Source organism: Gracilinanus agilis, chromosome 4 (assembly GCF_016433145.1).
Source record: "Gracilinanus agilis isolate LMUSP501 chromosome 4, AgileGrace, whole genome shotgun sequence".
NCBI lineage: Eukaryota > Metazoa > Chordata > Mammalia > Didelphimorphia > Didelphidae > Gracilinanus > Gracilinanus agilis.
Genome location: NC_058133.1, coordinates 458,150,879 through 458,177,960, shown reverse-complemented (window position 1 = coordinate 458,177,960; position 27,082 = coordinate 458,150,879). Strand labels below are relative to the sequence as shown.

Here is a 27,082-nt window from a genome sequence, read left to right as displayed (position 1 = left end):
TTATTTGTACATGTGAAAGTTCTATATTACTTATCCTCAGTATATGGGATTATAATCATCTCATGATTTTTTATAAATATCTCCCTATTACAGTGACATAATTAATCATTTTAAGAAAGGAAAAGAGTCTTGTAGAAATATCTGTCTAGAATCTTCTCTTGGTGTTTTGTTTGCCCTGCTTACAAAAATTTAATCCCATATTCAATTTTTAAAACTTTGAGGGGGAAGGCAAAAATTTCCTGAATTTTCTGGACTTTTATATCTATAAGCAGAAGTTACTAATCCCTAGTTAGGGGCAGTTAAGTGGCATAGTGATTCAGATGCCAGGTACGGAGTCAGGAAGAGCTGAGTTTAAATACTGCTTTAGAAAGTCTCAATCTCAGTTTCCTCAACTGTAGAATGGAACTAATAATAGTATATATCTCTCAGAGTTGTTGTGAGGATCAAACAGAATAATAATTGTAGAGTATGCTTACCTAGCACAGTGCCTGACACTTAGTAAATATTAACTATTATTATTATTATTATTATTATTATTATTAGCTAAAAAAAAGGACAAACAAGAGTTTGGGGGTTAGTAGTCTTTATTTATTTATTTTTACTTAGGCATGTGATTTCACTGGTGTAGGGAATTCTTGGTGAAGAAACTCTATCAACGCTTATCTGCAACTTCAGCAAATTATATATTTTTAGAGTGCCAGCTGGAGGATCGAGAGGTTAATTTAATTATTCATAGTCAAACAGCCAGTATGTATCAGAGTTTAGACTTGCTCAAAGTCCAGGGCTTCTTGGCATTGAATTTGGTCTCCTATTTTCTATTTCCAATAGTGCCCATGTTGCTGCCTAGCAGTATATTATTTATATCATAATTCAAGTTAATAATTCTTGTAGCAGTCTTAAGTTCACAATAAACCATTTATCAGGTGCCAAAAATTCACTAAGTATTCCATAAAACACAACACAGTCTATGCTTTATGGAATGTCTACGCACTAAAGATACATGTGCCTCCTGGCTAAATTTAGTAGAAGAGACAATTTCAGATTCTTACAGTGCAAGGGAAACTATTGCTGGGGTTTCACTTAAAATTTGCCTTCTTCAAAAGTTTCTTGAAGGAGCCCCTCTAAATAATGATTTTCATAGGTTCAGGAGAATTTTTTCCTGGCTTTAAAAATAGAACCAATGTAAATAAATTTGTAACAGCTGGCATTCAAACCCATGTACCTGCATGGAAGAGATGAATACTTTTATTTCTTATTTTAGCTATAACTACCCACATCCACCTGGCTCTCTGTGAAGCCCCAAACAGACTTCCTGTGCCTTCCTTATGACATTAAAACAATGTCAGGATGAAACAAATACTACATTCAAAGGTATATAGTTACAGTTAAAAAGACACTGCGTTTGTAAGAAACTTACAATTCAGAGATAAGATTATCGGGTCCAATTACACAAGAGTAATCAAATGCAGTCATTACAGAAGCAGCACAGATCATCTTACATTTGAAAATATTTTAATCTAGAAAATTGAATGCAATACACTAGATACCACATCTGAGGATACCTGATTCTCGGTAGGATGTGTTGTCATACTGAGCATTCACTCATTCTTCTCCCTGGCCAAATAAAAGTCTTGAATTAAAGAGTGGAGAAAGGAAATGGAAAAATAAAAACATAGTTCACTTAAGTGTTGTTGTTATTAATTTATTTGTTGGTTACATTAAAATTCCCAGGCATCTCTCCCTTCCCTCCTTATACTAGAAAAGGCATCATTTGACCAGGAAAAAAAAGTATATATAAACTATGTCTTTTGTGTTTCTATTCATCAGTTCTTTCTCTGGTGGTGGATAGTTATAAATTATTCTTCAAACATTAATTCCATAGCTGAATATAATGTTCACTTAGTTCTACTTACTTTGCTTTTCATAAATTTATGTAGGTCTTTCCTTGTGTTTTGTTGTTGTTTTTTAAATTAACTAAATTGTTAAATTTTATTAAATTATTATTAAACAAAATTAATTTTTAAATGATAAAGCTGCTCAGGACAGCTAAGTGGCTCAACAGATAGAGCAATAGGTCTGGAAATGGGAGGTCCTGGGTTCCAACTGGCCTTAGAAACTTCCTAGGCATGTGACCCCAGGCAAGTCACTTAACCCTAATTGCCTAGCCCTTGCCTTTCTTATGGCTTGGAACCAATAATCAGTATTGATTCTAAGACAAATAGTAAGGGTTAAAAAATAATAAATAGAATTAAAAAGAAGAAATTAACCTGCTCATCATTTCTTATGGTACAGTAGTATTCCATTACAATCTTGTGCTATGACTTATTCAACCATTCCTCAGTTGATGGGCATCCCCTCAGTTTTCTGTTCTTTGCCACCACAGGGAACTACTATAAATATTTTAGAACATATAGGTTCTTTTCCTTTTTCCCTGATCACCCTGAGAAATAGACCCAACCCAGTTTTATAACTATCTGGGTATAATTCCAGATTGTTCCCCAAAATGGCTGGATCAGTTCACAATTCCACCAACAATGTATTAGTGACTCTTTTTTCCATTTTCACTGAAGTGTTTTTGAATGCTTGTTTAAGTGCAGCAGGAATTCATATCAAATCAGAAGTTAGTTGCCTATTTGAAGTCTTCTGAGTTACTTTCTTGTACTTGATGAGGTCCCAGAAGAAACAAGGAGTCAACGGTGATTTTGAAACTCTGTTTCTTTATTCTGCCATTCCCCTCTTCACAAATTGACCATCATGGGTGGGGGAAATGGCTTATATTTACAGAAGACTCCTCTTTTCCAAAAGAGAGGTTCAGCAAGCAGCTCAGCCTGTAACCTCATGAACTGTGTAAAATAAGAGAGCTTCCCAAGTGCTGATAAAAAGGTTTTCTCCCATGAATCTCAACTCTGGCAAGACCTAAAAGTGAGAGCAGGAATGTGTAGCATGTGACTTTAAGCTACCAGAAAATAAAGCAAGTTTGCTATGAAAAGCTCCCAATCTTAGATTCTACCCTTTTTAGATGTCACAGCTCTAACGCCAAAGATGGAAGTATCTGCATTATTGGGTCATCATCTCCTGCTTCCCTCTTCACGAGGTCACAAAAGTAGGAGGGGATGGGTCTTGGAAATAAGACTCATGGCAAGAGAGTGCTCATTAATGCAACCTGGACACCTTGGACACCCCCCAAGGGGTGGGGGGCAACAACACAGGCCTGATTTCTCCTCCTCCCTCTTGGGTTATAGGGTCCCTCCTGAATGGAAGGCTAGTGGCATTCTAATTCAGAACTAAGGGGAGTGGGGTTGGGATTGAGATTGTAGGACTGCTTAAGGAAATTACCACAGTTCTTTTCAGTGATAAAAAAGCAGTTTCCTAATGTAGAATTTTAGATTTCCATCAAATTGGCTTTGTTGAATTAAAAAAAAACAAACAACAAAAAACAAACCTACCAAACACAAATTATTCAGTGACCTTCTTCAGCTTCTAATTCGGAGACAAATTTGATTTTCTCTTCCGCAGATAGTCCTCATGAATCCTATCAGATGTCCAGTCATCTTAGTCATCTTCTTAGACTGGTCTAAAACCTCATCTGGATTCATTTTCCTCTACTCCAAGGTTATACCAAATTTCAGTGACATAACAAAGGGAAGCATTTTAAGGGAGAGCTGTCAACAGGGTTATTATCGCTTTGTTTCCCCCTCTTGGGTGAATGTTGAGACAGAAGTGTTTTATAAGATTAGGTAACAATGATACCTTGGTCTTGAGCATCTCAGTGACCATTTGTTTATATCCAGAGCGATTTGAGGAGTTGATACACATAATGGCCAGTGCCTCTGCTGGAGGAGTCAGCCTACCAAAAGGATTCACCTGATTTCAGAAAAATGTATCGGCTTTTCTACATGCAGTCCTGTTCAGTTTCTGGGAATCTCTTTTACTGATACTTTGAAATGCAAGGTCAAGCTAGGTGACAGCTCAGAAGAGGTGCTTCATTTCTTTCCAGATATCTGTAAGGAGTTTATTAAAGTGCTTAGAAATGTGGATGGTTTAGGGAAAAAAAATTAAAAAAAAAAAAGCCAAAAAACACTGGCTTTAAGAAGTGTCATATATATGATAAAAGGAATTTTTTGTTTCCTGGCTTATCTAGACGTCCTTTCTCCCCAAACCCCCATTACCTAAAGAGGCATAGGAATAAATCATAGGAGTTTTGTTGTTATTATTTTTACTAGTCTAAATATAAATATTTTTTTAAAATCTGAAGATATCAGATCTGAATACTCATCTTCCACAAAAAGGGTAGGTACTTTATATTACCCAGTAAGAAGTTTTTCCCAGTAAACAGAATGAGCAGAGCAGCTAGGTGGTTCAGTGGATAGGGAGCCAGACCAGGTTCAAATTTGGCTTTAGACACTTCCTAGCTGTGGGACCTTGGGCAAGTCACTTAATATCAGTTGCCCACCCTTTACTGCTCTTCTGCTTTAGAACTGATACCATCTATTTTAAGACAGAAAGTAAAGGTTTAAAAAAAAGAGAGAGAATGAGCAGACAAGGACATGAAACATGATGAGGAAACTTTGTGATGTAGATATCCGACAAAAGGAAACTAGATCTACTTTTTTCCTCCCCTCCTGTCCTCTGGCTGTTTGACATTATCTGTCTTTTTATTTAGGAACCAAAAAAAAAATTCCACATTAAAAATTTTTATAAGTACTTGGTTTTACAATCAAGTAATGGTATTTGAAAACAGAAATTAAATGTAGGTTTCCATCTTTTTTCATCATTCCGCTTATAGTGTTGCCTTCTATTCTCAAATAGAGGCCTTTGTCCTCTCACTGTGGTCCTTGGAATATTTTGGTTCTGGAACCTTTGGTAAGGGATAAAATAAACAATCCTGAGTGGGAGGGCTGCTGGCTCTATCCCAGTATTGAGTTGAAATTGAGTTACTTATCTTTCTTTGTATCTCCTGCAAAACCTATGGAAAAACTGGATTTTGGGGGGTCATTTTGTCTTCATTGATAGTGGTTTTCCGGCTTGTTCAGGTGGGTCTTTTTTTAAAGTTAATATGTTCCCCAGGAGTTAGAAATCAAAGCTTTGTAAGTGGAATAATTTTAAAATATACCAAGGAAGCTTCCCATTTAAAGAAGAAGCTGTGTTTAGTCCCTTTTGAAAAACAAAACATCTTTTTACAATAAGCAACATCATTCCTTAATTTATCTGTTTTGTCAATGTGCATTTCTGTTTGCTGTTTTCTTCTACGCCGGTCTGCATTGAGATCTGCCCACAGTAATGACTGAGTTGCCCCCCTCCACTCTGCCTGCTTCTTGAATGCCTCCTCAGGACCACATAGTGGCTGCCCCAGGATCTGTGCTCGTAGCATAAGGCCGGAGTGCTGCCTACTAAAACAATATTGTCTTAAACAAATTATGTAGTGCATAATAGTTTCTAATAAATTTTTTGGCTGAAAAAAAAAAAGATCTGCCTATATAGCACATTTGCTCCGCTTTAATTCTCTCCATTTAGTTTGTGTTTTCTTCATCTAGCATCATTTCTGCTGAGCATTTAGCCTTTTTTTTTAAGGTCACATGACCTTTAGCAGATCACTCAAGTATTCAGATTCTCTCAGAGAATTTTAGAGATAAGAGAATTTAAGAACTCATCTAGCCCAGCCCATCCCTATCATTTTAGAGAGGAGGAAACTGGACCTTTCTAAGGCTGACAGTGCCTGGGGTGGCACAGCTGGTTTGTGACCCCGACTTTCAGCACTGCTTACCTCTTTCACCCAACAAATAAAAACGATTATTTTTCCCCCCAGGCTTCTTGAACTGGAAGGGAGATACCAAAACAGAATTTTTTCCTCCATATTTTCAGCCCTAGGTGGGGGACGAAGATAGCGGTTGGCCAAGGGGAGTGGATTGGGGAGGGGAGAGAGAAGAGAGCCTATAGCCTAGATTTTCAACTAGAAATTTATTTTGCAAACATTAAATACCGATTTAAGTTCAAGACAACATCCTAGGTCATGGGTAGGTAACAGAGAAAAATGAAACAGTCCTTGCCTTCATGTGGCTTTTGTTCTAATGGAGGGATAGGACACATAGAGAGAGATAAGTTAATATTGTAAGAGAAAGAGAGAGCACCAGAAACTGAATTGTGTTAAAATGAGGAAATAGGTAACCCTAAGGGATGGAAATAACTCAATTGGCAAGGAATTAGGGAAGGCTTCTTGGAGGAGATGGCCTCTTACCTGATAGCTTAGGGAAGAAGATAAGGATTTGGAAAGGCATAAAGAGAGAGTAGGGGATGGTGTGTACAAATGTGCTGAGAAAAGAGATGGCATGTTTCATTCTGAAAACCTGAACAGTAAATATGAGAAGCAATCAGATAAGGAGCAGGAGAGTAAGGTAAAATAAATCCGAAAAGGCAGGTTGGAGGCAGATTGTGGAAGTCCATGAATCGGGTCTTGACGACTGTATTTTATTTTTAAAGCAATAAAAGAATTTTGAGCAGGGGAATAATGAACATTGTCAGAGCTGTCCCTTGGAGACACTTGGGTTCAGATGTTGTTTTAGCACATCAGTACAGTAAGAGACAATGTTTTGGTCATATTTCTGACCTTTCCAGGACTGCTTCCTCCTCAGACTCTAGGACCATGAGAGTCAAGGGATGGGGACATGGACTTCAGTGGTGATTTTTCACTGGAATAAAAAAGGTTATATGACTATGTGTGGAAGAAAAATAAATGAGAGGGTCAATAAAATTTAGACTTATTAATGATGTGTAACATTTTTTCATAAATTTTTAAAAATAATGTTTTGTTTATATCTGAAGAAGAAAGTTCTTAAAATGCTCTAGGAATCCATGCCTCAGAGAGTGTTTTCCTAAAATAGGATGACAAATATCTATAAATTATTGCCCTTTTAGCTAGAGATAAATGCCTGTCAAGATTCAAGGAAAGAAATAAATCATCCTTGCTTTTTCTCATCCTACATTTATTTCATATATTTGACTGAGAAGCTGATAATGGATTAGATTTTTGTTATGCTCATTGTCTTCCCATTGGCAAATGCACTTCTCTTTAAGCAGTTCTATTTTTTTTTTACCTCCTTTTGTTTTGATCTTATTTGCAAAGATGTGCCAGAGTATGCCCTGGATAGTTAGATATTAGTGCTATGGATGATTCTTATGTATTTAACTGTGAAGTTGTTTTTTCATGTCTCACAGAAAAAGATAGATACAATAAATGAAAACATTCTATGGAAAGGATCAATGAAAATTGGAGGAAATCTAATTACCATTAGGCAGGCAGTACTGTGCAGAAGAGCAGATTGAAGAGTCATGGACGATTTGGATATATCTGAAGATACAACTGATAGGGAGCAAGAAGACTTGCCTTATGATGGGGACCTATTTGAGAAGACCGAGATGCTGGATATTCACTGGGATGAGTCTTTTCCCTTAATAAAGAACATGCCTCTCCAACCTGTTACCTTTACGTACACAGAATTATCTCAATCAGACATTTCCAATGGAGCCCTCAAATGTGTAGATGACCCTTTGCTTGAAACTCATATAAATAAAAAGAGCAATGAAGAGGACCCGTGCACTGGATTTTTTCCTGTTCCAGTTAATGAGGAATCTTCAAACTCAAAAATTTCTGATATTTTGCTACAATACATGTCCAAAAATGAGTTCTCCAATACCATCCAGCCTGTTGCTTGTGAAACTTTTCCTGAGCCATCTTTTGAAAGTTTTGATGAAACCATTGTTAAAAGCTTTATTTTGCATTGTAGCGAGACTTCTTTGTCAAGAGAACCAAAAACAAAACTTTCTGATCATGTCCTTTATCAAACAAATGCTATATGTAAACAGTCTTGTCACAGACAACTCATGAGGAAAGAAAGTATTTTTAATTATGAACAATCAGTGGCTACTGGAGACTGCTTGCAGGAAATTCCACATTTTGTAGATGAAAAGGAAAGCCCAAAGTATCTACAAAAAATGTGCGGAGGGCAGACTCCCCAGAAATTTTCGCTTGAAAGACTAAACTCAGATAATGGGCTTAACTGTGACCAGCATCAAATTCAGAATCATCTTCTTGATTTATCTCAATTTGCTTCCAAAATCAGAATGCCTAACCCTAATATCAGTCATAGATTGGCTACTGTAGTTAAACAAACCATCTCCTCTCCTAACTTGAGTAGGAAAGCGGCTATTGTACAAGATGGGTTAGGAAGTGTGGTTATAAATATTCTTGACCGAAAGTCACAAGAGGATAAAGAAAAAACTACTGAGTTTATGCAAGACTTAAAGGTAAATGAACTGTGACTCTGGGAAGTATTGCAATTGATGTTCTTCTTCTGTATGAGTGTGGTGGTGGACAGGACACTGGAGGGAAAGTCAGGAGACCCACAGGCCAAGTCTAGTCTTTGCCACTGACTTTCACTGTGTGCATCCTTGAGCTAGAGGACTTCACCTCCCTGAGCCTCGGTCTCTTCCCTTTGTGGATCAGATTTGTGCTCAGTATGCTTGACTATTAGAGGCTCTCTGAAAGTCAGTTCCACCATAATGGATCTTTTCTACTTTGAAAAGTTCTCCTTGGTGAGAAATGCCACTGTTATGCCAAAATGAGCTGTGCTGAGGTAGCAAGATTATTTGTTTTACAGTCAGAACACCCTAGGTTCAAATCCTAGCTTCTCTACCTTATTACCTATGTGACTTTGAGTGAATCACTTCCTCTCTTTGGGCCTCAGTTTCCTCATCTGTAAAATGTTGGGGTCGATGATCCAATATCTCTTCTGGCTCCAGATTCTATAATCACATTAGCTCACTTTACAAAATGATGTGTCTAAGCCTAACCTGGCTTGGCACAAAGCTCTTATTGATATTAATGGGCACTATTTGCATTAAGTCCTTAATAATTTGCTCCAAATCGATGATATTTCTTTGCCTCTACATGGCAAAGCAACTTCTTGTGTTAGCAGAGTAAACTTTTCATTACAATATTTTAAAATGTTACTTAATATTGTTTATTTTCTCCCTTCCCCTTGCATCTTTCAATTCTATGTGAATAAAAGTTGATGACCGAATGTGTTGAGGCTCAACATCTCATTGACCAACTAAAGTTCAATAATGAGGTAAACATGTACATAATTATGCAAGATAGATTTAGTTGTTCAGCCTTTTGCTAGGTAGGACTACATGATTTTTCTTGCAAACTCTCATATGAAATGCCCACTTGGTTCTATAACTCATTGTGACTGATTTCTCTGCCTCTGAAAGACAAAACAACATGCCATTCAGAGATGGAAATGGGAGGAAATTCTCTCTCCACGTCTTTATCTCTGTTCCAAGACTCTCTGCTTGAACTGAACTCATGGCTGAGTTTGAGAAGAAAACTAGCTAATCTGATCCAGCAAATGACATGTTATCACTTCAGATGCTTCTGTAAGTGCCTCTGAGAGCTGGTAGTCAAGGACTACGACATCTATACAAGAAAATATTTGAAAGACATCAGGTCAAAGCAAAACCCAACTTTGACTTCTTTGGTTGAGTCACAAGTTAATAATATGATTGATTCATTAATTTTTCTGCCAGAATTGAAAGTATAAGCAATATACATGATAGAAACCATAAGATTCATACCATTATAGGATTACAGATTTAGATCTAGAAGGAATCTTAAGAGATCCTTTAGTAGAGCAGTTCTCAGACTTTTTGGTCTTAGGATCTTTTTACACTCTTAAAAATTATTGAGAATCCCAAAGAGCTTTAATTTATGTGGGTTATATCTATTATTACCATATTAGAAACAAAAACTGATGAATTTTAAGACATTCATTTTAAATTCATATAAATGCCAATAATAAACCTAGCATGCATTAATATAATATTACATGTTAAACATAAATAATTGTTCTACAAAAAATAACTATTTTCCAAAAAAATCGAGTTAGAAGAGTGGCATTGTTTTTGTGTGTTTTTGCAGTTCTCTTATATCTGCTTCTTCGTTCTATTTGTTGTGCTGTGTTATTTTGGTTGAAGTTTGTGAATAAAATCCAGCCACTGCAAGATATGTAATTGGAAAATGGGAGCGTATTTCAATAGGCAAATAACATCTTAGTGTTATTATGAAATAGTTTTGACATTGCAGACCACCTAAAAGGGTCTTGGGACCTCTAGAGGTCCTTGGACCACACTTTGAGAATTGCCACTCTGGTATAAGCACTTCCTTATAATTGAGGAAATCAAGGCTAGAAAGTTTAAGTACTCATTCTACAAATATTCATTCGCTACCTATTCTGTAGTACAAAGTATGATGCTATTGGAGATGCCATATTTAGATAAAACACATCCTCTGCCTTCATAGAGCTTAGTCTGCTGGGGGAATTAAACACATACTTAAATTCCTATAACACATACACACATATATATTTTACTAGATTTGTGATTTCATTCACACACAAGAGACTACCCCTGCTAGAGAAAGACAGGAATCTTCTAGATAATTTAGAGTCTTAGAGAGTTGCCTGGGGCAATGAAGTTAAACAGTGCCCAGGATCACAGAGCCATTATGTGCCAGAAGTACCACTTGAACTCAGGTCTTCCTGACCCTGAGGCTCTAGATCCCTGAACACCTTTTGCTATTATTCAGTTGTTTCAGTTGTGTCCAACTCTTTGTGACCCCATTTGGGGTTTTCCTTGGCAAAGATCCTGGAGTGGTTATTTCCTTCTCCAGCTCATCTTGCAGGTGAGGAAACTGAGGCAAAAGGGTAAAGTGATTTACTCAGGGCTATACAACTAGTAACTTTCTCAGGCTGGAAAGTTACTTTTTCCTTCCTGACTCCAAGCCCAGTGCATATCACCTAGCTGTCCCTCTATACACATACTGACATATAATATATATATATAATACACAAGTATGGAATATACAATTATATTGTTCTCCCTTTACACTCTAAGACACCACCTTAGGTCATCTACAGAATCATTCTCTATGGACTATCAGAAAAGATATTTTGAACATATACATTCTCCCCCTAATATGTGTATATTATTTATTTCTAAATCTTATAATATAGAATTGTACTGAAATCATATAAGTTATAAAATTCATATTAAAAAGGTATTTATGTAAGAGTATAAGATAAAGATGAAATATTTGATCCTGGGATCAATAGGGAGCTATTGAGGTTTTCGGAGTAGGGGAGAGACAAAGCTGGATCTGTGTTTTAGGAAAATCATTTGAGCAGGTATGTAGAGGAATAGATTGGAAAGGGGAGATAGAGGCAGTGAGACCAAATGACAGATCAAATCCAGGATATCGGTGATGAGAGTCTAAACTAATATGGTATCTATGTGAGTAGAGAGAAAGTAACTAACTCAAAAGATTGTGAATGGAGAAAGGACAAAAGAAGAAAACTGATTGGATCTGTGAGATGAAGGAGAATGTGGAGTCAAAGATGATACCAAGGTTCTGACCCTGTGACTGGAAAGATGGTGGTGCTCTCTTTCAGGAACAGGGAAGTTCCAAAGAGGGGTGGACTTTTGGAAGGAAATAATGTCAGGAAGTTTGTAAAACAGATCATAACTCATCCATGCCTTCTGCTCCTGTACCAATCACTTTGTTCTACCTCAAAGAGAAAGGAAAGTGGAGGGGCTCTTACCCTTCACCAAACACAGAACCTGATCCCTGAATGGGGTACCTGTTGCAGCCACAAGATAATATGGGAAAAGGGCATACTGGAGGAGAGATTTTCCCATCTAGTGCTATGGATGCCAATATGGGGTTAGGCTATATGTGCCCCAAGGAGGACAATCAGTTCAGAACATGGGAAATTGGGAGCTTGCATAGTAGAGAGAATAAAGTGGAAGAATCTTGGGGATTGGAGTAAATATGGTTGTTTTGGAGACAAGTCCCATGATTGACTAACATTTGGGAGGGTGAGATGTAACCCATTTTCTCAGTCTATGATTGGTTGATTCCATACCCTCTGGGAATCATGCAAAGACTCTTGGGGATTTTGTTTGGCCTTTGCTTTGTAAACCACTGACATAGAGGATCAGGTGAGAAAAAATATTCAAAAGATATTTTATTAAAATAATTGAGGAAGTATATGTATTTTAAAATATTGCTAAAAGAAAGCAGGGAGAAATGTTTTCCATTTGTATAAGGATTAAAAAAAGGAGTAAGAAAAACCTTTTTAAATTGTTGATTAAAACAAGAAAGGAGCAGGAATTCTTTAGGTGAGGAATTTACTAAAGATACTGAGATTTTTTAACTCATTGAAATTGATTAGTAGCTTATTTTATAGACTTTAACATCAGGCATTATATATTTAAAAATTGTTAGCTGAATTATACTCATTGTTTTCTTCTTTAAAGTGGCTCTTAGTTTTGTTTATTCATTGGTAGGTTATTTCAGTTTTATTACTCTTCTTTGATTTTTTAGAAATTTTCAGAATTTCTATTTTGGTTAGTTGGTTTTTTTGAATGCATTGGTTTTCTAAAGACCATGAAATAAATGCAACCCATGCTGAACATGGATTTAGAGTTCCTGAATTTAAATTCTGTATCTATCATTCAATACCATTAAGATCTTGGGCAAGTCATTATTACTCTAGGCCTCAGTTTCCTTCTCTACAAAATGAGGATGTTATAGAGCTCCAAGGTCCCTTCCAGCTCTGACTTCATAGACACATATATATCCCACAATTTATATCTCCAACCTCTAACTGAATTTTCAACTAGATTCCTCTAATGTTAAGATACCTTTTGTGTCTGGTAATTCTCTCCTTGATTGGTATGCACAAAAAATGTTCTTTTCCTCTAATTGTACAGGTACCTACAGACCCTCTCCTGGATGTTCCAAGACGATCTCTTACAGGTAGTTACCTTAAAACTTCTTTTAGATATAATTTTTTACAGTATTGCCAATGGCTGAGACTGAAGCTATACATTTTTACATTTCACCCCAACATTGTAGGCAAAAATTATGAACAATGACTAATATTTGATTTTATTATATAGAAATAGCACCTGAGACAAATGTCTTAAAGTTACCACCAACCACTGAAGAACAACTGCCTTCCAGTCCTTCACAATTACTTAAAAAAACAACAAAAGGAGACAGCATGCGTCAAGAGCTATCAGAGAAGACCAAGCACTTGAAAACTAAAGTAATATTTAAAAACTCTTCCTATTGTGGAGAGAACAATAGAGATATAATGCAGAAAACTTCATGCTTACAGCAAAATTTTTTTTCATCATAGGTAGAAGAGCTTTCTAAAAGAGTAAACTACAGTTACATTCCTTCAAAAGAAAATAAACAGGTCAGAATTCTAAATATACCCTATATGTATATGTAATATATATCATTTGTACATGTTTGCTTGTGTCAGTTTTCAGTTCTGCCATCATAAAGAGAGCTGCTACAAACATTTTTGTACAAGTAGATCCTTTTTATTTTAAAATCTCTTTGGGATCTAATAGTGGTATTACTGGATCAAAGTTGTATACACTATTGTATAGCCCCTTGTGCATAGTTCCAAATTGCCCTGCAGAATTATTGGATCAGTTCACAACTCCATCAACAATGTACTAGCGTCCCAACTTTGCCATGTCCTTTCTAATTTTTTCTGTCATATTGGCTAAATTGATAGGTTTGAAGTGGTATTCCAGAGTTGTTTTAATTTGCATTTTTCTATTGAAGAGTGATTTAGAACATTTTTTCCTGTGATTACTGATAACTTTGATTTCTTCATCTGAGAACTGCTTGTTTATATCCTTTGACCATCTGTCAATTGGGAAATGACTTGTATTCTTATAAATTTGACTTCGTTCTCCATAGATTCATCCTCTTCTGATCCTCTATATATTCATCTTTTTCTGAGGTCATCCAAACATAATAGAATCACACCAAGACTCTCTGTATAATTAGACCTCTAAGACTTTTGATGATGATCATGTTTTTCTCTTCTTCCTAAATTACAAGCTCAAGGAATGGGACTGTATGTTTTAAAAATCTTTGTGTCCTTAGTATTTAAATAAGTGTTTGTCAAATTGAAATTCAAAATACTAAAAAGTATCCATTCTCACATTTTCTTGTCTTCATGTGTGAATTGGCTACATTCTTTCGCACTTCTTCATCCTGCCCCAAGGAAACTTAACATCCTGCAAGATCATATCGGTATTGGTTCTGACTTCTCATAAATACCCTCTGCTCCTGGGATACCTCTGAAAAGAGGGTGGAGCAGAGAACTTCTCCCCAAACCTCCATTTAAAGAGCTCATCTGAGCCAGTCATTTCTATTTCCTGCCCAACTACACTCCTTTGGATTTCTTCATTATGTCTCCATGCTGGTTACGTTTCATTCTATCCCTCCCTCCCCCAATTTTTCATCTTTTATGTATCGTCTTCTCCAAATAGATCATATACTCTTTGAGGTTAGGGACTGTCTTTCCCCTTAATATCTATGTCTCTGAGGTTTAGCATAGTGCCTGGTTATAACAGGCAATAAATGTTTATTGACTGATTGACTGATTTTAAGACTCCTCTCTTAAAAATTACTAAGGATCCCTTCCTCCAAATAACTTTTATTTGTGACAGTAAATATCGATAAGTATTTATAAGATAAGTAAATATCTTAGAAATTAGAATATCTTAGTATTATTATGAAAATAGTTTTGACCTACTGGACCCCTTGAAAGCATCCCTGAACCACACTTTGAGAAGTTCTGCTGTAGAGCATACTATTATTCTGAACTTCTGAATGGTAGGTCAATTGAACTTTGAGAGAAGGGAAATTAAGAAAAAAAATGAGTAAATTTTTAAATGATTGGATTTGATTGCTACAGGTACTGGAGATATTACAGGGTTCCTTTGAAGAGCTGGAGCAGAACTATTTGTCCATTAAAGAGACGCATCGAATTTTACAGAACCACAGTAAAAATTCTACAGCATTTGAAGAGTTTGATCCAGAAAGGTCAGATTTATTTGGAACGAGTGGATTCCACTGAATTACAGTGTAGCTCTTGACCTAATTCTAGGTCACTCCTCTGGTTTGGGGTCAGAAAAACCTGTCCCACTTGTAATTTTGAAAATCTTTGACTGATTAAGGTAACCACCTTAATAGAGCAGCAATAGAGTATATACATGGTAAAAGAGATCTCATAGGAGAAAAAATATTGGCTGACATCTTTCAGCCTCTGCTCTACTACATTTTGTCATATTTCAAGACACTTAATTCTGGGTTAAAATAAGCAATAATGATCCATGTCTTTTACTGGATAATAGGGGGAGGGGGAAAGGGAGAGAAAAAGGGTCACAACATCAGTTTTCTTCTCACTTCTGAGCAATTGCAAAAGCAGATTTTGGAGAATCTCCATCACTCTTTTTTCCTTCTCCTTTTATCTTCTTCTCTTTACTTTATTCTTTCTCTTACTCTTCTCAGGGTCTCTTTTCTCTCCTTCTCTCTTCTCACCCATAACAAAGTCCAAAGTAATAAATTGGAAGGGAAGTACGTGGGAGTACGGAGTGGATCAGTGAGGAAGAGAAGCCAATCCCTGTGCCTAAAATCTTGGGCAAAGGACAAATTTTAAGACTTCAAGCCAAATGACTTTCTTTTTTTTGGTTTCAGTTGGCTTTAAAGACTTTGGCCTGAATGCATATTGAAAGTGAATCTGGCATTATTCACTACACAATATCTTTCCACCAACACACAATGAGAAATATGGGTTAGAGCTAGAAGCTACAATTATAACCAAGGAATTTCCTGGTACATGCTAAAAGAAAGCATTCAGTAAGTTAAATCTCTACATTCAACTCTTGAATTAACAACTTGGCATCTTGGAAATAGAAACAATTTAATACTTAAAACTTGGGTACTAGCATCCTTAGACATTTTCTTTTCTGGAGGTGCAATTTTAAACCTTAAACAATCAGTAAAACCTTGAATGCCATGCCATGCCACTGCTAGCTAGCTAGAAGGCTAGGGATTGGGTCTTGGCATTGTTTGTTCCTTGGTTTCTCTTTATTTTGAAAAAAAAAACACAAAAGAACAATAAATTCCCTAAAGCATGTATTCATGGCTTTTAAAAATCACTGAATAATCTATTTTATTTTTCTATGAATTCTAGTTATTTGAGAAGTCCTTTTAAAGACAGACAATGCTTCCCAAAAGAAAAGACTACAGATAACATAATGCCTTATTCATAACCCAGTTACAACTAGACCACATTCAGCACCAACGTAAATCACAGGGTTTCCAAATGCAATTATAGCCCTTGTACAAAGGAAGCTTTAACCAGAGGGAGCAAGAGAAGAGACAGGGCTACCCAAATGGCTAAGCTAAATGGTATGGCCCTACAAGGGGAGGCTTGAATATAATCTTTTGTGCTCTTCATCTGAACTTACTTTGACTCAGGAGTGGTTGACAGGAAGAGAACATGATGCTTTTACTTTGGCTAAGTTCCACCTGCCTGTGTTTGGGTAAGGCTTGGTTTGGGGATCCCTCAAAGTGCTGGATCCGTGTAAGTCTGAGTCAGAGTTATCTTTCATTTCTTTGAAATGAAACAGATTTATCACGAAATGATCCATTTGGAGACCATCTACTACTATGGAAATAAACAAGAGAAACAATCACCTCACCAAGCTCTAAAAATAAGTAAAATTGAGTGAGATTCTCCTAAAGATCAATTTGTATATGTCTCATACATATACATTTTCTGTCTGTAATTATATCCTCTCTCATATTTTTTTAGCATTTTACAATTACCCACACATTTTTCAGTACATTATTTTGTCTGAGCCCGACAATGGTCCTGTAAAATAGAAGTACTTCAGTTGCTAAACATTTATTAGGCACCTACTATGTGCTAATCACAGTGCTAAGTGCCTTCATCCTATATCATCTGGCCACCCAGTTTCTAGGAAGCACAAAATAAGGACCCATTTTATAGGATGGCAGCAGCCAAATAGCTTCCCAGTTCTCCTTTTACATGCAGAAAAAGTTCTGCTTTCTTGGTTTGGGAAGGCTTAACTTCCTCACTTCTAAGGGGATCTAGCTAGGATAATGATTAGTGGAGAAACGAGATGTTATGGATCTCTTGCCTTCACTCCCAAATCTTTACTTTAGGATCTTTTTAGCACAATAATTGGTTGAGATAGTGAAGGAGAGAGAAAAGGAAGGGACCGGATTCTGGTTCATCCCCTAGAGCTGACCTTGAAAAGTTACCCTTCAAGACCCTGAGACAAAGACTTGCCTTCATTTCCTTGGGCTGGGTGGTCTGTGAGATCTTTCGATCTGGGTATTCTCAGAGCTGGGAGTAAGCAACTAGGGAAAAAGATGTTATTATGCTTCTTCACCATCTGAATTATTTCTTAACTTTCAACATTTCCCTAGAGAGTCTCCAATTTTTAAAGTCTACTTTTTATACACGCAAAGTATTCACTTAGAACTTTTGTTCTGTATCTTACAGTATCTTGCACCTATGAGGTGGATTAGCAGGCAAGTACCGGGGGGACTAGAAATACTTCCATTATAGGTAAAAAAGAGACTATTTTACAGATGAGGAAACTAAGGTTTTGTGTCTATTTTATTTTGTTTTTTAAACCCTTACCTTCTGTCTTGGAACTAATACTGTGTCTAGGCAATGGGAGTTAAATGAATTGTCCAGGTTCACACAGGTAGGAAGTGACTGAGGCCAAATTTGAAACTAAGACCTCCCATCTCTAGGCCATCCACGGAGCCACTTAGTTGTTCCCTTTTTGTCTGTTTTAAATTAATTATTCTATCATTTAAAAGCCATTTCCTCCTCTTATGTAAAAGATAATATTTTTGGATTGTACAAATATATTTCACTTTCTTTTATCTTGCATTCAAGAGTAAAGTTCCATCTCATTCAATTTCATTCATAATAGTTGATAACAGTAATCAAAAGAGTCTCGTCTAAGTAACAAATAACTCAGAAATGGTGGCTGTTACTGGTGGTGGTTGCCCTTCATACTCGTAGTAGACCAAAATGATATCACTATGTTGGGGTCAGTGTGTAATGTGACCATTTGTGGCTGATCAGACCAATATGAGCTTGGGAGACTCTACTATAGGTTGGGCACAAATAGCCTATTTTGGGGATATATATCATATATATGTATGTATATATATATATATATATATATGAAATAGCCTAATATTTGGGATGAAAATGACATATTTTCATAATTGTGATATTTGAACTAAGATGATTTTAGTTCATTACTGTCATTAGTGTCAGTAAGGACAAAGGTACTTCGATTTCACTTATGAATTATTCTGTCTTACATTTCAAGTCAGGGGTTCAGGTTCATTCAATATTTTCATGTTTTGATGGTGGAACAACCCAATGTAATGTACTCTGCTACTAGTAGCAATGCAATAAGCCAGGACACTCCTGAAGGAATTATGTAAAAGAATGCTATCCACACTGAGAGAAAGAACCGTGGGAGTAGAAATACAAAAGCAAAACATATGACATCACTTATCACATGCATATATGGGTTTGTGATTTGGAGCTTAGGCTTTAAAAAATTAATCTATAGCAAAAATAATTAATATGGAAATAGGTATCAAGTGATAACATTTGTACAACTCAGTGGAATTGCTTGTCGGCTCTGGGAGTGGGGAAGGAAAGAAAATGAATCATGTAAATATGGGAAAATATTTAAAAATTAAAATTAAAATATATTTTCATGCTATGGACATTTATAATCAAAGTGCAGTTTTAAGCTAACAAATTATTTGTCAGAGAATCTGATCCAGCTCTTTACAGATAGGATATTATTCTCTTCATGTCACAAATTAAGCAGCCGAGTTCCAGAAAAGTTAAGTGACTTGTTAACTAGTAAGGAGAGGCTGGAGTGAAGACTGAAATCCCAATTTTTCAACAGATCATCAAATAGGGCCCTAATCAAGGAATGGGTTAATTTGTCATTTCTTTGTTCTATGAACTATGATTAAACTTGTATGATATTCAGAAACTAATTAGAATATTCCAAATGTGCATCATCTATAGCAGATTTAATTGCATCATACAATATAATATAATATAATATAATAATGTTGGTTCTCTTGTTTAGAAAAGTTGAAGGTGAAATCTTTAAGATTGAAATGCTCCTTGAAAATATCAGGGACAGAATTGATGAAAGCGCATCTGGTTCTATTCCTTTAAGCTCCTTGGATGCTCTGGATGTCTTGGACTTTGCATTATGTCCACTACCAAATGAGGTAATCCAGCAATTTATTATATGTTGTGGTACTAGGAAAATTATCTTTATATATTGTTGGATCTTAAGTCACCAAATTGCTGGAGCTTATTTTATTTCTTTGTAATGAGAACGTAACTTTCAAATGTTCCATGAATCCTCTTGCCTAAAACAGAACCATTTTGGGGTCTTGGAAATTAATTCAACTGTTCATCTTCAAAAAGCCCATGAGCGGGGCACCTGGGTAGCTCAGTGGAGTGAGAGTCAGGCCTAGAGACAGGAGGTCCTAGGTTCAAACCCGGCCTCAGCCACTTCCCAGCTGTGTGACCCTGGGCAAGTCACTTGACCCCCATTGCCCACCCTTACCACTCTTCCATCTATGAGACAATACACCAAAGTACAAGGGTTTAAAAAAAAAAAAAAGCCCATGAGTTTAGGCTAATGAGTGCAAGACCAAAGCCTGTTTATGTAGGTGAAATACCAATGAGAAAGCTTTTCCCACCCCACCTCTCACTCCAGAGAGAACAGTGACAAGTTTTCTTGTGGCAGTCTCCTAAGAAGAAACAATTTTATAGTAGAATCAAACTTGTGTAGTGGAAAATGATGCATGGGCAGAGCATCTCCTCTGCCTTTCCAATGAGAAGACTTTGTCAGAGGCACTTCATGTAGATTCAAATACAAGTATCCCTTCCACATTATGACTTTTTCCATCATAGTTTTGATAAATCACAGGTTGGCATAAAAAATTAAGTGGTAATTTTGGGGAAGTTTTGCAGAATCAGCAGATAACATGCCTTTGCCCAGCACTTAAGAACCACGGATTATATCACATTGAGTTCCAATGCTGGAGTGATCCGATTGGCTTCATTTATTTAACCTTCCATCTTGGAAGAGTCTATTGATTCATTGACTATAGTTATTATTTTTTTTTGTTCAGGTCCCAAAACAAGAAAATGGGCACAGTCCTTCAGGAAAATCTGACCTTGAAATAAAGCTTCTTGATCCTGGGAAACAAGATCAAGGAAACACTCTCATCCCTTTTCCTAAGGATGAGAGTGTTAATAAGAAAGAAGTCATTCCAGCAAAGATCCAAGAGACTCCACAAGATTGTCTTTGTGAACTCTACCCTCAGGTGTGAGTATTTCATATTTCAGCTGCTGAGGTCAAGAGGATCTCAAATGGAGAACCACTTCCTCAGATACTATTTCTCTAGTATGTAAAGAGGCAAAGTAAATATTTTTTTCACAAGTTATAAATTGAAGATGGCATGGATAGTTTACTGGAAGCCATTTGTAACTTGGAAATGTCACGAGCAAAGGGGGAAGAGAATAAACATTTATTAAGAACCTGTTATATGCCAAGCACTTTGCAAATATTATCTCATTTGATCCTCACAACAATCCTGTGAGAGAAGTGCTATCATGATTCCCCATTTTTACAGTTGTGGAAAATGAGGCAAACAGAGCGACTTGCCCTGAATCATGCAATTAGGAAGAGTCTGAGACCAGATTTGAACTGAGATCTTCCTGACTCTAGGTCCAGCCTTCTATCCATTGTGCCACCTAGCTCCAGTGGTGTTGGCAGGTTGAGTCATCTATCATGAGAAAGCCACCTGGTACATTAGATAGAGTTCTGAACTTAGAGTAATGATACCTAAGTCTGATTCTGCCACAAAAACACGTGCCCTTGGGCAAGTTATTTAACCTCAGCCTCAGTTTCCTTATCTATAAAATTAAAGTTAGACTCCTAGGACCCATTAAGTACTGACTGCTGCTTTCTGCAGGAGCCACTAGTAACACAGTTCCAAATGCTTTTCTCTTAGCTACCTAGGGTTACCTAGGAGAGAGGCTTCTTTCGATGAAGATGCCTCAAAGCTTGCTCCCAAGGAAGAAGGCGCAAAACTGTCTCGGCTGGAGACAAGTCAGCTGGCGGCAAAGCTTTCATCGGATTTAATGGTAGGAAGACTGGTTGGTGGAAAGATGTTCAGTTGTTCTCAAGGAATAAGCTTGTTTTGACTCCTTTCTGTCCAAACCTAGTCCTTAATCCCAACTGCTTTTGTGGAATGTGAATTTGAAGTTGGTGTAATTGAGATGAATAATTTTGTCATAGATTCGTATGATTCAAAGTAGAAAAGGGACCCCAGAGACCATAGGGTCATAGAATCATTGCCTTGATGTTGGGAAGGACCTTGTAGTTAGGTCATCTAGTTCATCCCTTTTGTTTTACTTTTAGAACAGTGATGGTGAACCTTTTAGAGATGGAATGTCCAAACTGTACCCTCAAGCTAATGTGTGCTGCTCCCTTACCCCACAGGGGAGGGAGGTATCTCTCACATTGGGCTGCTGGGCAGAGGGGTGGGTGATATGAAAAAATGTCCTCAGGTGTGGTGTAGAGGGAAAAGGGAGCAGCCCCCCTTTGGCATATGTGCCATAGGTTCGTCAACATGGTTATAGATGAAGAAACAGAAGCCTGAGGAAATGTTCAGTGTCTTGTTCAAGGTCACCCAGGAAGCAGGTGACAGAGAAGCAATTTGAACCAAGGTCTTCTGGTTCCAAATTCATCATTCTACTCAAACTACTCTCTTGACATTTTATTTATACACACAAGCATATAGATAGATAATTAGATAATAGATAGATAGATAGATAGATAGATAGATAGATAGATAGATAGATAGAGATATATCTGTACATAGATAGCTTTGATGAAATATTTCCAGTGCCCCATGGCACTAAAATTAGGTTATAAGAATAGCCTGTATATGCATGGAGTAAATCCTGGTACTATGGAGGAGGAAATTAAAGGCAATAGGCAGGTTTTTAATGACCTATATGTGCCTTGCATTGCTAACTATTTTTCATTTTTTTTAACATCTCAGAAGTAAGTTTCATAAAGCTCAGCACATTCTCCATTGGATCAAATAGAAAAACTGAGAACAAAACCCTTCTGTTTCTGATTTTAAAAACCCTTAATAACAAAGATCTAACCAAAATGGGAAATGCACAACAAAAATCACATACAAACTGACTATGAGTATTTCATCCAAAAGTTTAAAAAAATGTAAATTAATTTCCTCAACAAGGAGACAAAAAGATCCCAGAATGTGTCTTAGTCTGAAAATATCTGACTTATTCATGAAACAGAGAGAGATGGTTTCCAAAGGCAGCTCTAAGTTAAAACATCAGTTTGTTTGTAAAATCCTTAAAAGAAGGATAAAGGATAAGAATTTCGACTCACAAAGCAGACAAAAGCAGTCAAAGGTGTAAGAAACTGAAAGAAAGTTGGCAAGAAAGTCTGCTGAGCAAAGTCATCCCAAAAGCATTCAAGGGTGAAAATGGAAAGAAGGCTACAAACAGAAGACAAATGGAAAATGATTTATAAAACACTGTTTCCATCAAGGTTGGTCGTCACTTGGACACTAACATCACAACCCCAGAAATGCACATGGGCTAAGGAGAGCAGAGATAGTAAAGCAGCTGGACTGGATCAAACATACAATGGAACCTGCCTGGATTACAATTGGGAGGGTGCCAAAGGACTGGTACCCAAGGTATCTAAAGAAGGGCAAGATACAGAAGGTGTGGGAGAAACCTCTAACTTCATTAATACAAAAAGAAAGGACAATTTAGAGATCAACTACCAACTTATACTCTTCCAGCTATACAAAATTTTAGGTCCTGGGTTCAAATCTACCTCACATCATAGCTGTGTGACCTTGGGCAAGTCACTTAACCCTAATTGCCTAGCCTTTAATGCTCTTCTGCCTTGGAACTGATCCTTAGTATTGATTCTAAGACAGAAGGTAAGGGTTATTTTCATTAAAAAAAAAGATATGCGAACGGAAATAACTATTTAAAAAAAACAACTTAGTTCACAAACAAGGGCAAGGGCCAGGCAATTGGTATTGAGTGACTTGCCTAGGCTCACAGTTAGAAAGAATCTGGGGCCAGATTTGAACCTAAATCTTCCTGACTGTAGTCCTGTATTCTCTCCACTGTGCTACTTCACTATCCCAGAAGGAACCTTATTCAATAACCCTCTGATAATAGATATCAAATGAGTCATAAGACATGGAGATGTAAGTGCATCGAAAGTATTTGTCACTGAGGTGGAGGAGATCCTGCCCAGAGTCCTGGTCAAAGAGTGATGTCCTGGAATGATGAGGTCCTCCAGATGGTCCTGTTTATAAATAACATTGTCCTGATTGTATCAGGTCGTAGAACTTTCCAGAGCCTCTTGGAAAAGCTCTCTAATCCCAAAAAGGAGTTTAACCTGTTTATCCACACAGGAAAGATCAAATAGATGAAGAATGCCAATTAACTTGTCCAACAATGTGTGTATGTGTTTTGGGGACAGATGGTACAGATGGACAGAAAACTGAAGAGAAGAGCAGGTGGGATTGCTTTTAGAAAACTGCAAAGCTCTTTTAATGACCTCAAGCTTCCTGTGAAAGCAAAGACGGCCCATCTTTTCAATAGTAACATTTTACCAATGTCATTAAATGGCATCAAGACATGGTATGCTACTGCTGTCTTCAAAGAATTAATAAAATAGCATCACATAGAGGAGAACAGAGAAGTGTACCAGCTGCAATACATAATGAACAAGAAATCACACAGATGAAAAGGAGTAAAGGATGTCATTTAAAGAATTATTTGATAGGGAGGAAAGGCGAACTGGTCATTTGGTAAGAACTATGGATGACAGGTGGGCAACCAGAGGGCTTCACTGGTGCCCTTTGAGAAGTTGGGAAGAAAGCAAGGGAGGCCTTTGGCACATTGTGTGAACCCTCTGTTCTGAACTTCTGGGAGGACATGGACAAGAATGTCCTCCCACACAAAATAGGAATGGATGAGCCATCACCTCCATCTGAGTTTTTGAATAATCTGGTTTCACTTCCTGGTCGTCTCCTAGGGAACATGGCAGCTATCACAAACCTCACTGGAGGAGGAATAATCAGAAGAGCCTTAATCTAATCATGCTTCTTTTTTGTTATTATTGTTCAGTTGAGTCCGACTCTTCATGACCCAATGGACCATACTGTCCATGGGATTTTCTTGGCAAAGATCCTGAAGTGATTTTCCATTTCTTTCTCTGGTGGATTAAGGAAATGGAGGTCAAATGACTTTCCCAGATTCACATAGCTATTAAGTATCTGAGACCAGATTTGAACTCAAGTCACTGTGCCACCTAGCTTGGTTTCCTGGCAAACAGAGATTAAGTGACTTGCTCAGGGTCACACAGCTGAGAAGCGTCTGAGGCCAGATTTGAACCTAGGTCCTCATTGTCTAGCCCTTACCACTCTTCTGCCTTGGAACCAATACATAGTATTGATTCCAAGATGGAAGATAAGGGTTTATTAAAAAAAATAAATAAAGTCACTATAAGTAGTAAGGATTTGAGGCAGGATTGATCCCAGTTTTAGCCACTCTAAGGCTATTTCCTTTTACCTCCCAAGGTATAGACAACACAAGATCTCAGTGTGTTTCTAGCTTGCCAAACAAATTGATTCTGTAGAGTAAAACGTTGCCTTTAGGGCTCTCTTACAACAAAGTATGTCCATGTAAACTATCTCCCCAAATAATAACATTTACCTGTGTAGTGCCTTATATGAAAACATAATGGAGATCCTCTGTTTGATGTCTTCCTGGTTATTAATATTGAGAGAGGCAGAAAACAGCTGGGTCAAATGTGTCTCATTGAGGAGAGCCATTGTTAGAAGCCATATCCAAGGAGGAGTCTCTATAGATGAAGTCCTCCGGGTTTTTCCTGGTTGCAATTGATATTGTGCTGATTCCAGCAATCCAAGAATACTGAAGAGCCTCCTAGATGACAATAATAATTACTCTAAAGAACTTGAACTAACCACACAGGAAAAGATCAGATAGCTGAAGAATGCTATTATCTGGATTTTGATATGCATTTTTAAGGTGAACCAATCAGTGACCATATCTTGGATAGACAACATAAGTAGACAATGATCTAGACTGAGAATTCAAGGAGAGGAGGAAAGTAGACTGCATTTCCTTTGGGAAACTGGAATTAAAGATTCCATGTGAGCTCCTTGAAGGAAGGCACTGATTTTGCTTTTCCTTGTATCCTCAACACTGAGCACATAATAAGCATTTAATAATGTGTATGGAGTGTTGAGGGAAAACTAATACCTCCATTGTGAGAGCTTACCAAGCCTTTTTCAAGACTGGTTTCCTCCTTTGGTGTCTACCTGCCACCCAGCTCTCACCTGTGGCTCCAAGAAGCTGTAGCACGCACAGTGCCACACTATGGTAAACTGCCTGGTCAGGCTGGCTAAACGAGATTGAGGGTAACCGACAGGTCCCAAACCTATCAGTGGGTTGGTGGGGTGTCTACCCCGGGCATGTGAAGACTTCCTCAGAGCAAGGGGTGGATGAGAATATTTTTTCCAACAGCCATGAAGATAGTGGAAATAGACACTGTTGAGTATTTAGAGCTTGGTTAGACATCAGAAAAGCCAAGGTCATTCACTGCATCCTAAAACATCGCCAGCCATCTTGACTTTTGTCTTGCCATTGGACTTCAATAACTCTGGAAGACAGTGAGGCTTTGGGCAACCTTCTGAAGTCCAATTTGTGTGCCAGTCAGAAAACATCACTGGTGATGTCCTTTTGCTCCTCTTTGAGTAGAAAGGGCAACGACCAACCAAGTATTTAATAAATTCTTGTTGATTGATTGATGAAAGGTAGTTATCACCATGGTTGGAGGTGTAGGAAGATAGGCAAGCCAGGCATTTTTTGGAACTGAGAGATGGAACACAGAAGGTGGAGAGGAGAATGACAGTTGGCCTGATGCAAGGACTTCTGGTTTGCCTGTCTTCCTACAGGGGAAATATATAATTCATGTCAAAAATCACTGTTCCTTTGCCGTATTAGAGAATTCTCAAGTTTGCTTTTCTTATCAAAAAATAATCACCACCTGTCTGACAGCCAACCTTCTGATTATAAACATTTCCATGCTTAGTTAGCCTGGTCCATGGTTGGCAGTCTGACCCAAGGCCTTCAGGTAAAACCTTTCCAGTTGGTCAAGACCTGTAAGAGTTTATGGTCTGCCAATGTGATCTTCAAGAACTCAGGACCTTTTCTGGGTGCTCCTATGAGGCACCAGAATTGGACTTGAGTGGAGGGTTCTGACCTTGTCTAGAATTTTGCCAAAAAGTCAAATGTCAAAGAAAGTTTCCTGTGACAGGAAAATATTGTGCCTGAAAACAGGCAGATCTGACAACAATAAAGATGTCTGAAAAAATAATAAATCAATGATACATGTAAAACCCAGTGGAATTGTGCGTTGGCTATGGAGGGATGGAGGTGGGGGTATGGGGGAGAGGGAAAGAACATGAAATATGTAACTATGGGAAAATATTCAAAATTAAAATTAAATTAAATTAAAAAAAAGAAAAATAACAGAGTCCACCTGCCACACCTTTTCATGCTGGATGATTTTGAATCAAGATAGCATCTTGGAATTTCTAAATGGTACAGTGGAGAGAGAGCTGGGCCTGGAGTCAGGAAGAGTTCAAATCAGGCTATAGAAATGATTAATTGTGTGACTGGGAAAATCACAACCTCTCATGTAACCATGGAAAAAGATTCTAAATTAATTAATTAAATAAAAATTTCAAATAATAAAATAAAGAAGCTAATGCAGTCCAAAAAAAATCACAACCTCAATTTACCTTAGTTTTCTCAACTGTAAAATGAGAATAGTTTACTTTTATACCTTGCAGGGCTATTATAAGAATCAAAAGAACTAATGTTTGTAAATGGTGCACTGTTAGCTATATATATGTATATATGTGTATATATATATATATATATATATA

At 37.2% G+C, this 27,082-nt stretch overlaps 1 protein-coding gene across 1 annotated transcript in view; it reads left to right on the top strand.

The window, feature by feature from the left end:
• Positions 1-7,326: 7,326 nt before the first annotated feature.
• The window catches only part of AKNAD1 (AKNA domain containing 1), a 39,042-nt gene continuing 19,286 nt past the window's right edge, over positions 7,327-27,082 (top strand). Inside the window, exons 1-10 of the mRNA XM_044675504.1 lie at positions 7,327-8,301; positions 9,066-9,125; positions 12,829-12,874; positions 13,018-13,166; positions 13,260-13,319; positions 14,844-14,971; positions 19,102-19,249; positions 20,165-20,361; positions 21,050-21,182; positions 21,264-21,340. Of these exons, the coding sequence (XP_044531439.1) occupies positions 7,327-8,301; positions 9,066-9,125; positions 12,829-12,874; positions 13,018-13,166; positions 13,260-13,319; positions 14,844-14,971; positions 19,102-19,249; positions 20,165-20,361; positions 21,050-21,182; positions 21,264-21,340 (1,973 nt within the window). The remainder of the gene's footprint in view (positions 8,302-9,065; positions 9,126-12,828; positions 12,875-13,017; positions 13,167-13,259; positions 13,320-14,843; positions 14,972-19,101; positions 19,250-20,164; positions 20,362-21,049; positions 21,183-21,263; positions 21,341-27,082) is intronic.